Below are 15,405 nucleotides of genomic sequence, written 5' to 3' on the forward strand. Positions count from 1 at the left end.
ACACCTACTCAGAAATAAATCCCCTGGAACAAGGTGGTCCAACACAGAGCCCACAAGGCACCTGGCAGAGCAGGGAACTGGAAGTGGCTCCCGGGGTGCTTCTCCAGATGTGGAAAGGAGGTGGGAGGCCTCTAGGACCGTCTCTTACCCAAAGCCCGGCAAGTGCTGCCAGATTTTGAGGTGTCCTTTGGCTTGGTGCCCAGTGTGGGGGACCCAGTTGTGCTGCCCTAAACCTGGCACTACCCCCTGCCCACCAGTGCCAAGAAGGAGAGAGTGAAGGGCTAGGGGGGAGAGCCAGCTCCAAGTCCCGGGAGCAGCAGAGACCTGGCAGTGCTGCTGCTTAGTTGGGGGCACTCATGGTCTTTGGGGTGTGTAGGTCAAGGGCCGGCCTGGGGACCAGAGGTGAATCAGTAGGGTAGGGAGAAACAGCAGAGATTGGGGGCCATCTGGGTAGGTAGTTGTGGAAAAGCCTGCCTCGTGGGGAAGAACAAACATAGGCTCCTGGTTTTAGATGGACATAAGGCTCTTACGGGACGCGGGTGGCGCTGTGGGTAAAACCTCAGCACCTAGGACTTGCCGATCGTATGGTCGGCAGTTCGAATCCCCGCGGCGGGGTGAGCTCCCGTCGTTCGGTCCCAGCTTCTGCCCACCTAGCAGTTTGAAAGCACTCTTAAGTGCAAGTAGATAAATAGGTGCCGCTTTATATAGCGGGAAGGTAAACGGCGTTTCCGTGTGCTGCGCTGGTGCTGGCTCGCCAGAGCAGCTCCGTCACGCTGGCCACGTGACCAGGAAGTGTCTCTGGACAGCGCTGGCCCCGGGCCTCTTAAGCGAGATGAGTGTGCAACCCCCGAGTTGGTCACGACTGGCCCGTATGGGCAGGGGTACCTTTACCTTTTTTTAAGGCTCTTTAAATCTCCCCCTTGCCAAAGATCGCACACTTAACCCAAGATTCCTGGATTTTTCCTCATTTCCAGGCTTTGCATCTACTAATTTGTCAGGTACCCTGCGCTTGTGTATTCAATTTAACAAATATTCGTACTATTAGTTGTATATTTATATATAATTAAATAACATAACCATAATGCAAACTTTAACAATATTGCCTGCAGGTTCTGTGTCAAAGTACTGCTCACTTGGTCTGAGGCTGAACCACCCTTCCCAGCTACAACTTGGTAGGCTAAATCTGTTCTGGAGGGGGCTCTTTTGCCTACAATTTCCATGAAAAAGAAAGTTATAGCTGCAGTAACATCTAAAGATGTTAATATTTTCCATTATATATGTTAATAGGGAAGAGCAGAACTTTTGTTTGTCCAATCTGACTTGCTATTTGGATGTAAATTGGATCTGTTAAAAACAGAATGGCTCCAAAACAGGTTGGACAGCTTTCCAACACTACACATACAAGACAAATCTTGTGCCCACTACATATTTCAATTGACCCCAATTATTTAATGAAGACTCCAATTATTTAATGGGGATGCGGGTGGTGCTGTGGGTTAAACCACAGAGCCTAGGACCTGGCAATCAGAAGGTTGGCGGTTCGAATCCCCGTGATGGGGGTGAGCTCCTGTTGCTTGGTCCCTGCTCCTGCCAACCTAGCAGTTTGAAAGCTCGTCAAAGTGCAAGTAGATAAATAGGTACCGCTCCAGTGGGAAGGTAAACGGCGTTTGTGTGTGCTGCTCTGGTTCTCCAGAAGCGGCTTAGTCATGCTGGCCACATAACCCAGAAGCTGTACGCCGGCTCCCTCGGCCAATAAAGCGAGATGAGCGCCACAACCCCAGAGTCAGCCACGACTGGACCTAACAATCAGGGGTCCCTTTACTATTTAATGAAGAAACAATTGAGGACTTGGTCTTCTATTTAAGCTTACTGTGTTCACTCATCCTCCAGAATGAGAAGTACCAATAAATTCAGATTAATGTGTTAACAGTTTATTGAAATGGAAATATATGGTTTGTTAGCAAGAACCATGTTCAAAAAACCAAGTACACTTTATCAAACAAAACATTAACTAAAAATTCATCTTGCTGAAGTCACAAGTAATAGCTTGACATAATACTAAGTGAAACAGCATAGCATGATGAAACAGGCATTTGTTTTTTTAAGCTCCACATTCAAGACATCTCTAAAGGGGAGAAAAATGTCTACGATACAAGTTATCTTCCCATACTGTTCTTCATCCTCTCTTGTAAGATCACAAGTAATAGAGATTCTCTGACAGCGACAAGTTAGGTTCCCTGTGTATGCTCTGACCCACAAGGAAAGCCAGCTTGTGGGCATATTGGCAGGGAGCAGGAACTCTAATAACCCCCTATGGAGAAAACAAACACATTACAGGAGGCAGGTACAGCAAGCTGGTGCCCTCCTCTTAGGCACATCACAAACTAAAAGTTGCACTTTCAAAGGACAAATATGATGAAGAGACAGGGCTTAAGATAGCACAATTATCATTAAAATGTGTATCTCATTTAAGCTGCCTCCTCCATTCCTCCTTAATGGAAATCTACCCAGAAATCTCCTTTCTGCTGCCCTCACCAACAGAAGTTAAAAATCAACAAGAATCTCAATAAATATTCTATTGAGAATGTGGCAGAGAGGTGGGACCAAGTCTCTCATGTCTCCTCTCAAAAGAATGACTGGAGAAATGTTTTACTTTCAAAGGACCTTCTTAATGAGAAATGTCATTTGGCCCCATCTGGAGAAATGTCGTTTGGTCCCAATGGATTTATGCTCATGGCTACAATGTACTACTGATGCTGGGTAATATGATTTTGTGGTGGCCCCTGTGTGAGGTTCTGAAAGTAAACAGAATTTAATACATTCTCATTAGTGGCATTCAATCTATCAAAGCCACCCATAACAGGATTTCTGAGCTAGTTTGCGTGTCACAATAAGCTAGTCTTATACTGCAGTTTAGCCATCAATGTATCTCTGACGTGCTATGCAGATCCCCATCCAGCTTTCTCTGGGTTCAGATTAGATTACAAGACTCATTTGAGCTGCACTGGGTGGGAGGAGCAGAATGGAATGGAGCCACATGTATGATTCTACCAGGCTTATAAGGAAACTGACTTATGACATGTAAAGAAGCACCTCAACAGGATGCAATTATAGTTAGGTCGGCTTCTTCAAGCCAGTTTTCTGCTTCAGACACAGACAAACTATTAATAAATCAAAAGCAGCATGCACGGTAAGGGAACACTTAAGCAAATTCAGCTACTTTGCTTGCCTACTTACCAATTTGGATACCCTCTGCCCTGTATTTCTGCCTCCCCACCCCACCCCATTTAGAATTTTATTGATTCTTAAGGAATCAACTAGCAGGCAGAAATACTAATAAGCCTTACAAAAACCAAGTTGCATTACCAATTCTCTTTCTACTCCAAATGGATGATTGTGGGCAGAGGAGCCCACAACAAGCTTTTTGTTGGAACTCACATCTGTTCCCAAATGTATTGGAGCAAAGCAGAACAGAACTAAAAGTGGAAAGTTACTCCTCCCCAAGCATCCAGAGGAAAGATTCTGAACCTGATTTGCAGGAACCCTGCTTATTAGAGGACCTGGGAGGAGTTAACTCATTTGAGGAAATCATCATCTGCTGAGAGAGAAGTATATTTATTGTACATATACTTACTGGCCAGTTGTAATACATGTGGCAGAGCTTGTATGTTAGCCTCTGCATGTAGTCCGGCTTCAGTGCACTATTGTCATAGATTACATTGTAGTGGGTTGGTGCAACACTGCCAGTTCTCACAGACTGACTCACAATAAAGAAATCATACCTTTTAATAGAAAAAAATTACAATTCAGAATGGAATTCCAGACAAGTGGAAGTTAAGGAACACATGCTATGCGGGGAGAAACTTTGTGCTACCCATCAGGCAATGGCTTATTCCACCTGCTTTGCCCCACCCTTCAGCCTTAAGAACCTTTGTAAGGGAGCTGTTTCTAGAGGAAGGAACTGTGAGGGGGGAGAGACTGTTTGCCATCAGTGTGTGGTTGGGTTTCACCCCACCTCCAGCCTGAGGAACCTTCAGAGTAGTAGCTGCCACAGGCATTGTGTGTCTTTTAATGAGCTGAACAGAAAGAAAGATTATGAGGCATAGGGATGGGGAATGTGTGTGCATGAATTTAACAGTGCTTAGTTTGTTTTTTGGTTGCTTAGTTTGTTTGTTTTTTGGTTGCTATTTTGCTACTGTTTTTAATATTTTTAGAGATTATAAATGCTGTATTGATTTGTTAATCATATAATATGACTATGCCTTCATTGTGATGTTCAACTTATTTTTTTGTTGCTTTGTTAATAGTGTTTTATAGATTTCAATTGTTTAACTGATGACTTGTTATTCTATTATTCTGTATTTGTAATGTTCAGGTTATTTACTGTTTAAGCTGCTTTGTAATTCATTTGAATGAAAAGTGGCATAATGAATGACCTCTCCCCCCCCCCACCCCACCGACAAAAAAAGAATAATGCACACACTTTCCTAGGTTTTGCTTAATCTATACCAAACAGTGTGTATCTAGCAAGTATCTAGAATTGTTGGGTGCCTTCCGAAGTGCACCCTTTGATTTAGCACCTTCATCTGAAGTCCACTCAAGGTAAATACAAGTCAGAGGAGTAATCCATTGTATTCATTCATGCAAGGATACCTTCTCACACAGAAGTAACCATTGTTTACAATAAACTGTATTTCACTGTGGATGTACAGAGGATCCCAGATTACTTCCAGAATCTCATCACTCAATACTTAGTTGTCTCATGGGATGAGAGAGAAGCAGCATCTCTCACTCCTGCTTGCTCTCTTGCTTCCTGAAAGCTTCCTTGTGCCATCCAAGGTACATTTAGAAGGCAGTAGTGCAGGGAGCAGGTCCTAAAGAGCACTAGGTTGAGGCATGAAAGGAGGAAGGGAAAGTTCAGGTGCAGGGTGCTGAATTATAGCAAACTTGTTACAGCAAGACAGGGAGGAGACCAGAAGGAAAAATATACTGTATATGGAGAGCAGATTGTGGTGGCAAGAAGACCTGATGTAACGTCAACTGTGCCAAAGGCATCACTTGTGGGTTCAGAAACAGACTGGGCTGAGACTCTCTGGCAAGCCTGAAGCAGTTTGGCCCCAGGAACAAGTTGCTGAGATTGTGGGGGAAGGAGATTTTCCTCTGACGGATTAATAGGCCACACAGGAGGCCACATAGATCAACAAAGTCAATTCTCTTGCCCACTGTGCTGGAGTCCACAGAAGAAAGCAGCTCCTGGGTCTCCCTAACTCTGCTGTGGCTGAATTGAGGAGGGAACTTGCCATGCACGGAGCAATGGTGGGATAATGTGCGGCCTTGCCTTTGCTCCTCCACAGCCATGGAAGTGTTCCGCCTTGGTGTAACGGGTGAAGAGGCAGTGAATGAAGCAGGCATGCCATCACACGAGACAAAAGCCTCCAGACTGGGAGGAAGGACCTTTGCCCAGCTCCCCGAGTTCTCAAAATGGCAATGAATGTCCCACAATTATGGCTGCCTGGGTGCCGGCTATGACTACTGCTAAGTGCTACCCCTTGCTTAAAATGCAGCTTATGCTTCCTTTGTCTGCTTTGTTTTTTCAAAGGTGGGTAAGGAGAAGGAATGCAAGGGAAGAAAAGAAAAGTACAAGGTAAAGAATAGCAATAGAGAGGGAAACTCCAGAAAGGATGTTGTTCTGAGCCGAGAAAGGAAACAATGATCCTCAACAAGAAGGGTAAAGTCTTCTGTTGAAGTTCTGGGTGTTTCTTGCCTCTGAACTGCAAGAACACGGCCTACTTGGAGACCTCTGGCATCCACAGAAGAATTGGCTATTTCCCAGTCAAGAACCATAGCAAGAATACTGGTTATTAACAAGGATTTGGCAAAAGCAATCCAGACAACAGCTCAATTATCTTCCATATGCACAAAGTTTACTTGCAACTTACCATTCTGGTCTCGTAACTTCCAAATCAATAACTGTGCCAGGAGGTGGATTCTGAAGTCTTCCACCAAGCTGAGCAAAGAATCTTGTATTCACACGCTTCTTCACCACTATCACTGTTAGTTTGGGACTTGAGAAGATCACATAAGAAGTTTATATACAGTTACTAATTTGAAATAAAACAGTATGTTAAGAAACCTACTCTAATATGGTGGCAATTAAGTACAACAGAAACACTTTTACCAGGTAGTGGAAGGCTATGCTAGACCAATGAGAAGTGGTTCAATAAAGCCATCTCATTTACCCATTTGATATTCAGGTATGCCAGATGGCATCACCAAGCTTACCTTTTATGGAGCCATTGCATGTGATTAACCATGACATGATCATGTCGGATCACTTAACTTACTTGTAGTCCTGCCCAACAGCTTTCAAGCACTCCAGAAATTGAGGAACTTCATAGTTAACCAAGGTTTTCAGTTGACCATCTCCAACACCATCTCGATACACAATAATGCGAGAAGGCATGTGGTTGTTGTAGGTATACCAAGTCCTTAAAGCAGCTTTAGGAGGAAACATCAGTGCATCAATCTACTACTGTTATTCCCTTTGGCCGCCAGCACGCCATTAAATTAAAAAAGCAGTCTGTTTATAGCACCTCCCTCAAAATGTCAAGCTTAGTAAAACTGGTTTCCTTCACTCTTGTGTTTTGAATGGAAGCACTTTATCTTTTTCACAGGAATAAATTAACTGTCCACCCTGCTAAAACAACTTCCCATTAAAGTGAATTTTATAAGCAAGCTTGTTATAAATCAGTTTGTTATATAACAATTTGTCTGGTTAAAGGAGTACTTTTAATTTATAAAATATTAGTAGAAATGGAAGGATCAAGATGATCAATTAAAAGAGGTGTGGGGAAAGGATACAACAGGGCAGATAGATAGTCAAAGCTGGGGGAAAATATGGGAGAAAGGTATGTTGAAAATGTTGTCTATAAGAATAAAAGAAAATTATAAATTAGGTTGGAGATGGTATTTAACACCAGTCAGATTAAATCAAATAAACAAGGAATATTTGATGTTATGTTGGAGGGGATGCCAGGAAACTAGGAATTACGTTCACATGTGGTTGGGCTATAAATATGTACCATTTCTTTGGCAAAGGGTGTTTAAAGAGATAACAGAAATCATGGGGTTAAAGCTCACTGAAAGTTCAGAGGTTGCATTATTATCAATTTACATTGGGTGGAAGATTCGTAGGCTATGAAGGACTTGCTCGCAAATTTATTGACAGCTGCATGAATTATTATAGCTAGGAAGTGGAAGGGGCAAGCAGAATATAAAATGGAAGAATGGTATAAAGAAGTGTGGGATATATCTATTAATGATAAGTTAACACGTGTCATTAAAGTAAGATGGGGAATATGCAGGAGAAATAATTTTGAGAAGGTATGGACAGCGTTTGTAGAATTTTTTCTGTTACAATGAAAAGGGCTCAAACCATTACAAGAGGTGTTGAAATTTGGGGAAGTTGGATAGTTACAATGGAATGGTCTTGGGTGGGGTGCACATTTTTACTATTTACGATTATTACTTAGTCAAAATAAAAAATAGATAAATTAAAAATAATAAAGGAGTGCTTTTTAAGTTTCATCTAAACCAATATATTTAGCACTCCAAATTTGTGTAAATTTGTAAAATATTTGGGCATGACCCAATCAAAGATTAAACACCAATGCAAAAAATATGCTCATCTCTCCCAGTGAAGGTAATGGAATTAAAAAGTATCCATTTATTAACAGAAGGATAACCTTTATTTACACCAGGCATCATCCCTGACCACTGGTCCTGTTAGCTAAGGATGATGGGAATTGTAGTCCCAAACATCTGGATGGCCAGAGTTTGCCTATGCCTGATTTACACCATCCCCACCCCACTCCCCAGTTGTATTTGCATTAGGAAAACTGCATGAAACAAGGATAAACAACTCCCAGCTGCCATTGAGTTTGGAGTGGAATGTTTTGACCTGCTTTCAAGAGCAGTGGGCTATTGGCTGTGCCACCAAAGGCACCATCAGCAGATTGGGGCATGGGGCTGGGCAGGTCTTTACAAACAGCTTGGCAAACCTGATCAGACCCATGGTTACCAATTCACCAGTCCCTTAAAAAAAAGAAATAGGGAAAATGACACACATAAGTTCTTAAGTATTTAAGTTTACCTTGCAAGCATACTTTAAGTCCATCTACAAGTTCTTGTCCACGATCTTGAAGGACACAGCGTGAATACCAACTGTTGTGAGAAAAGAAAATGCTTCAGCCAAAATAAATTTTCCTCGTCATTACTTGACAGCAGCCAAGTACCTGAAGTCTCTCTCTGTATGATAACTGAATTTGACTTTATTACAAAGTAGAAAGTGTGTGCAGCACAAGCCAGGCAGCTGAGAAAGTTCATGTAATACTTTTGATTTCTCCGATAAATTGCCTTTTCATAAAGAAAACTAAAAAACAAAGTGCTGCAATTAAAAAAAAAACAACTTCAGATTTTTACCGTGTCATTCCCTGATTCAGGCTTGCAACAAATCCTGCAATTGACCTCCGGCCAGCTGTGGTGTCATGGTAACAGTCAATTCCCACAATCATGAGTTGTTTCAGCTTGAAAAATATTAAGAAAAACAGAGTGAGCTACAAGCTCAAAAATCCAAGTTTCCAATATATTAAAATTAGCTTTTGCACTAAATAGTTATGGGAGCTATTCAAGAGTCATACTCAGATCTCAAAGGGCACAGTACTAGCTAGATGGATATCCTCTTAAATTCCTATTAGTCTGACCCAATCTCAATCTACTGATATAAAATAAATAAAATAAAATAAAATAATTCCTTCCAGTAGCACCTACTACTAATAGTAGAATTTGCTGATGTGTTTACAGTGACTGCCGTAAGTCCATTAAGGCGAGTATCATATTTGAAGGTTTCTACATAAAACCAAAGCTTCTTATTCAGTCTACAAGAAAGTATTTATTAGCAACTGAAGGGTTTTTTAGTATGGATGTGCACAGCTTTGAACAAATACTGAGCCAATGTGAGCTGTGTTCTAAGGTATGCATGCTTTAAAGGCAAACAAGTGCATTTGGGCAGGGGGAAGGGGGAGAAGACACTTCTACAGTTCTTCCTTTTTCTCTTTCACATGGTGCTAGCACTTAGGGAGTACAAGCTTTTAAACTGCAATCCCAAATCAATTCCAGCCTTTGTTACTGTGTGGGCCGTTTCGGACAACTCCCCAGTTCCCTTTTATCCTGATAGTAGAGAAACAAAGCAAGAAGCTAGGTTAAACAGATCACAAAGTTAACAGGAAGAGTCAAGTGGGATTACGAAGAAATTGGGTTAAAGAATAAAACTTCATAAGCCAATCTAAGCACATTCGGTATTTATGTGTAGGTATTTGACAATGCTAGGGACGCGGGTGGCGCTGTGGGTAAAACCTAAGTGCCTAGGACTTGCTGATCGCAAGGTTGGCGGTTCGAATCCCCGTGGTGGGGTGAGCTCCTGTTGCTCGGTACCAGCTCCTGCCCACCTAGCAGTTCGAAAGCACCCCTAAGTGCAAGTAGATAAATAGGTACCGCTTTATAGCAGGAAGGTAAAACGGCGTTTCCGTTTGCGGCACTGGTGCTGGCTGGCCAGATGCTGCTTAGTCACGCTGGCCACATGACCCAGAAGTGTCTCCGGACAGCGCTGGCTCCTGGCCTCTTGAGCGAGATGAGCGCGAAACCCTAGAGTCGGACACGACTGGCCCGTACGGGCAGGGGTACCTTTACCTTTTATTTGACAATGCTAACAAATGGAATGAAGTAAACAATTATACTTGAAAAGAACTACTTACTGGTATCTCAACACTCCAGAGCTCCCCACCCATTTTACAGTTCATCTGTAAAGCAATTTTTGTGGCTATGGCCATTACTGTCTGGGGTTTACTCAATGTCCGAGCAAGCACACATTGGCTTGGAGTGGGGCAATCGGTACACAAGTATTTCTTGATTGCATCGTACTTGTCTTTACGGTTACTGGAGAGGAGGCAAACCACCTTTTTAAAAAAATGAAAGAAAAACTTCAATGTACCACAACTACTATTGAAAAGTTTTCTATCTTCTGGCATGCTCAAGCTACAGTGTGATACGTAACTAGGGCCAGTTGGCCAACCTGCATGTCTCCCAGCAGCATACTGATGTGTAGGACCACAATGGTGGCCTTCCACAACTGGATGGAATGATCAGGAATGTTCAGCATGCACAGCCCAAAATATGGAATGGCAGGTCTCTGCGACGCCCTCTGTAACCTGCCTATTGATGATGGGTCTGGAAACCATCATCCTAGGCTCCCACATTGTACCAGATAACAAGGAATCTGTACATCTCAAGTCCTTGGCGCAGCACACATAGACCCAAAAGCCTCCCTGGATGACAAGTCTGGTGGACTGGTTTTGGGAATTAGCTAATGCCAATGCACTTTTGTTCAAATAAACCAACAAAAGGAAATTCAATTCAAGCTTTTCCCAGCATGATTCAGAGAATCTACAGCCACCACACCATGTTTCAGCATTGTATCTTCTAAATCACTTAATACATACCATCTTTGTATCTGAATCAACTTTTTGCTTCAAAGTTCTCAAATATGCTTCTGTTCTGTCCTCTACTTCAATCCTACAAAAAAGGCCATGTTTTACTGTACTTTATTCAGCAGCACCTATTCTAATTTAAGAAACTCAATAGCAATGAATCCATTATTTTAATAGTGCATACAGTGCCTAAGAATGCCAGACTCCACTGAAACTCTCAATTTCCAAAAGATAAAACAAAGATTAGGTGTTCTAGGTGGTATTGCAAATTCTCCTGAATATTCCTATGGTTTCAAAGTAGTTTATTGGAAATTCTGACAAATTACTGTGAGTACAAATTTTCTTGATTTAACCATCCTGGTACAGTACAATTTCTGAAATAAAGCAATATAGTTTCTAGATAGTAAGTGTCAATATGGTACTTACATCATTGCCTTGTTCATCTGTATACCCATTGCTGGTGTGACTTTGAAAAGATTCTGTACTAATGCATTAGCTGCATCATAATTTCTCCGTGTGTAGATTAACAGCCAGTTATCCAAAGGCTTTACACTGATTAGAGATACTCCCCTGGTTTCTTTAGACCAGTCTGCAAGTTGTGGATTGTAGTCAAACTGAATTAGAGAAGATTCCAGAGTAATCATCCAGCATGAACATAAATCCAAGTCTTAAAACATTTTTTCTTGAGCAACACATGTTGCTTGATGAGAATAATCTCTTCTGGCTATATTTTAAAATGCATTAAATGAAGTAAAAGGTTAACTTACCACTTTCCCTCCTTGATGGATCTTTTCTGACTGAACAACTCGTCCCGAAAAGGAAAGCAAGTTGGATTCAAAACTTAAGCCCCAATCATGAAGTTCTTTCTGGACATTATCATCTCTATTTAGATATATAAAATAAAAACACTGGAGTTACATTATTTGTGCTAATCTCTTTTTCTGGGAAATAGCAGGCTCATGTTTCTTAGCAAATCAACACTGTGCAACTATTATCTGAATATGATTTAAGTAACGTACTTGTTAATGTAATCAATGAGCCTTCCAACTTCACGCATTCTCTGGTCTGGGGCAAGTCTTGTATGAACAGACAAGTCTTTCATAACGGTAAAATCACTTCGCATTTTATCGGTTAAGCCTACAAATATGAAAAAGATTATTTAAGGCAAAATGTCACATAGAATAGGGCTACCATATGTCCCCGGTTTCGCAAATCTGTCCCCGGACAAATTCCGTCCCCGGAATGTCCCCAGATTTGCAAATCTGTCCCCGGGAAACGTGACAGCGGCAGCCTCAGTTGGCTTTGGCTGGCTTCAAGAGCTTCTCACTGTTGTGAAAAGACACAACATATGGGGACACAACGAGCAGCTCCTGAAGCCAGCCAGAGCCAACTGTGCTACCAGGTTGGCTCCAGGCATCTGACTGCCGCTGCCACTGCCAAGGGGGAACCGGGGACGTCAGGCGGTACAGATCTCCTGCCCCCTGCCCCCTTTGTTTTGACTGATCGGGGGAGGCTCAGGAGTCGCGGCCGGCCAACCGTTGCCCAGTTTTTTAAAAACTGTGCATTTTTGTTTCACAGGGTGCAAAAGAAGGGCTTTGCACCTTGCCTGGTAGAGAAACAGTGCCTTGTGCCCCTCCTGGGCAACGCTCACCTACCCACGACTCCTGAGCCTCCCTCGATCTGTCAAAACAAAGGGGGAAGGGGGCAGATCAGCGGGGAAGGCTCTGGATATGCATGTGTGCTTGGGCCCAGGGTCTTTTGCCTCTCCATCCCCACTACTGACTCCTTGTTGCTACTCAGCTTCGAAAGAAAGAAAGAAAGTGCCCCCAGATTCATTGAAAAAAATCTGGTAACCATAACACAGAAGCCACTCTTTCTTATCCAAATATACAGCTAGGCAATAGTTAACTAAATTCAGTTCTCCCTGTGCGTCCATGCGCTCGCACGCCCCCACAAGCACCTCATTTATTATCCAACTGCTACAAATGAAACTGTAAGATTCCTGTGAGTGTTAATGTGAAGGACCCTATCAGCACTACATCCATAGTTTAGCTACCAGAACTATGCTGAGTGGTGTCAACAGTACAAGGTATGACTGTACTCCCAAGTAAATATTAAAAATACTGAGATGCAGATAACATGACAGAAAGCTTACTTTTAATTGTAATATACCTGTAAGGTAGCAAAGTTCAGGAACAAGTATGGCTGGACCTGCCATGACACCTCCTGGGCCTGTCTTCCTCTTCGGCTGACTCACCAAAAGTGGTTGATTCAGGTCTTTGATTTCTTGGCTATATTGCTGTATTAAAAGCACATCATGTAGAATTTAGTTTTGCAAAACTTTTTGACTATGAAGTCAGAAGGAGCTGTGTCACATGGAGAGATGCAGGTTCCACAATATCATAAATATGGCCAACGGAAGATGATAGCAGCTGCAACACTTCTGAACACAGAACATAATGCTAGGACCCACTGAGTGGCATGCCACAATGGAAAAAAAGAAAATTAGTTTCACATCCTTTAAATAATAGAACAGGCCTATTTAAAAAAAAGAACTCTTCCCTCCCCAAACTAGCCTTGCACTGTAACCTTTTGCAGGGTGCCCTATATGGCAGAAAATGTGTGGAACTAGATCACCTGGCAAGGTCCAACACAATGAACTGTGCTTGGTTTTAATATATTGTGATCTGCCCTGAGCCTCTGGAATGGAGCAGAATATAAAGTCCAAGTAAAAAACAACAACAGCCACCACCCAAAAAGTATCTGTACAATCTATAGTGTTGTGAGTTTCGGGGGAACCCCCTAAATGCTAGAAATTAGTAAATGGCAGAATTTTGATTATTTGAGTATTGAAGGGATGATTGCAGACCAGAGGAAAAACACAAAGCTTTCTTTCCAAGTCAGGGCCTCACCTGGGATAGAGGTTGTTAATATGACAAAAGGTGTTGATAGCCCATCTAATAGGAAACCTGAGCCCAGGCAGACAAGATTGCCAGGGTAACTGGGCATGAGGTGACAAGATTGTTTTGAGCATGGTGTGTGGGGGAGACTGGAGAACAAACATTGAGATCCATCTTGGCTGAAGGCTAGCTGGGAGTGATGCCTTTGGCTCCAGTGCTATGGGGAACAAACCCTGCCTGAGATGACCATGCTATACGTTCTGGCCTCCCTCTATGCAGACTGAAGGTGTAAATATGTGAATAAATCAGTTCTTAAAGCTATGACAGTCTCTGCTGCACCTTCAATTCTTGAGCAGAAACCCTGAGTGAGCGCCCGGAACGCCCTGGAATCTTGCTACTGCTTAGCAGAGAGTGGGGGGTAGCACCCAATTTTTGTAACAATAGTAATAAACTCCCTACAGCCACTAAAGTAAGTTCTGCAAATACTGGAGATGCTCAGTATATTCATTAAAAATATATCATTTGTGGATGTACAGGAAAGGACCAGAGTGGGGCTTATGAAAAAGCAGCAACCCTGCAATATAGTTTCACTCATCTCATGTCCCAACATGCTACTGAGCCCCACATCTGCCAGAGGCAGCCAATGGCAAAAAACAGGAGCAGTGAAACAACACATTTCAGAGCAAAGACAGGAACACCAAGCTGCCATTTTTAGTGTCAACCCTATAGTTTTTGTAATTTGTTATTTCACCCTGACTGGAAGCCTACCAATACTTTACGTCACCAATAATTACATAAAGGGAGACAAGGGGATGAGATGAAACAGATCCGCCTGTACAGGAGGTAGAAAATGGACATGGGGTCTCTATAGAGGCAAGGCAATCTACTGAATATGGAGACTATAGAAGTCCACACCCCTTTTTTCCTCTCAAAATTATTTCTGGATTCTCACATAAACAGTAGCAAAAGACATGCCTTTGGGGTCGCAAGTATTTGCCTACAGTTCAAGATCCATATCTTTAAATAGCTAAGTTCACTGTATTATTTAACTGGTAAAAAGAAAGACAAACAAAACTGAGTACTTTTTGCAAATCTTAACTTTAGAAAAGCTAATGAGAAGGTTCAACACAGTGGAAGCCAATGTATCATACCATTTTGTAGTAGTCCATAAAGCTGATTTCAGTTCCATCTCCCTTCTTAAAGGAAGCTTGGGGATTGGAATCCCAATCAATGTCATCAACTCGGTATGTTTTGTTGTTATATCTGGCAAAGTTTTGAAAAGTTCTGTTAATCTTGCTTCCTTTGTGATTTCAGCATAAAACATTGTACAAAAAACTGTTAACAATACTAAATGACCCGGTATCAGACAGGAAACTGCCTTAGCATAACAGGAAAAGTGACATGGTGATACTTTCAGGCCCCCCAACTCAATTTGAAATAAAGCCTCTCTCAGTTGATTGTTTTATCCAAGTGCTGGAGAAAAGAAAAAGGATATTGTCAGAACATTTAAAACTCCTATCAGAAATACTTGCCCAAATCTGAAATAGAGAGAAACTCTGAAGAGAAACTCCTACAACAAGCAGACAAATTTGCAGAAAAGCCCTGGAGCAAATAGGAGGTAGCCCACCTTGGAAGTCCTCTTTTACGAATGGAGAATTTATATTAATTCAGCAGGATAGGGGAGATTTATGACAGAAAGAGCATTTCAGGTCAACATTCCATCCCAGGTATAAGCAAAGTGCCCACAAAGGGGTAAAAATTCCCTTACAATCACTAAATTAAGTTGCTTTATTTGAAGTCAGATTTTTTCATACAGAGGGTAATAGTAACTTTGTGCCTTTTGCTTACAGTAGAATATACTTCAATCAGCCCTGCGTCAACATTACCAGAACTCTGCTAAAAAGCCTTCAGGGGGCAGAAGACTAAGTCAGGGAAGCAAGCAATACACCTTGCAATGTATG

At 42.1% G+C, this 15,405-nt stretch overlaps 1 protein-coding gene across 3 annotated transcripts in view; it reads right to left on the bottom strand.

Moving 5' to 3' along the window:
• Positions 1–1,915: 1,915 nt before the first annotated feature.
• Positions 1,916–15,405, bottom strand: part of PIWIL1 (piwi like RNA-mediated gene silencing 1) — a 30,027-nt gene continuing 16,537 nt past the window's right edge. For all 3 annotated transcript variants that reach the window (XM_081842248.1, XM_081842247.1, XM_081842246.1), the window contains exons 10-22: positions 14,596–14,707; positions 12,717–12,843; positions 11,564–11,681; positions 11,312–11,426; positions 10,971–11,158; positions 10,557–10,629; positions 9,813–10,013; positions 8,482–8,585; positions 8,153–8,223; positions 6,345–6,498; positions 5,940–6,065; positions 3,635–3,782; positions 1,916–2,311 (exon numbers count right to left, since the gene is read on the bottom strand). In XM_081842248.1, coding sequence (XP_081698374.1) covers positions 2,195–2,311; positions 3,635–3,782; positions 5,940–6,065; positions 6,345–6,498; positions 8,153–8,223; positions 8,482–8,585; positions 9,813–10,013; positions 10,557–10,629; positions 10,971–11,158; positions 11,312–11,426; positions 11,564–11,681; positions 12,717–12,843; positions 14,596–14,707 — 1,654 coding nt within the window. In that variant the 3' untranslated portion in view covers positions 1,916–2,194. The remainder of the gene's footprint in view (positions 2,312–3,634; positions 3,783–5,939; positions 6,066–6,344; positions 6,499–8,152; positions 8,224–8,481; positions 8,586–9,812; positions 10,014–10,556; positions 10,630–10,970; positions 11,159–11,311; positions 11,427–11,563; positions 11,682–12,716; positions 12,844–14,595; positions 14,708–15,405) is intronic.

This window comes from Podarcis erhardii (genome assembly GCF_964252035.2).
Source record: "Podarcis erhardii genome assembly, chromosome: 15".
In the NCBI taxonomy this organism is placed as follows: domain Eukaryota; kingdom Metazoa; phylum Chordata; class Lepidosauria; order Squamata; family Lacertidae; genus Podarcis; species Podarcis erhardii.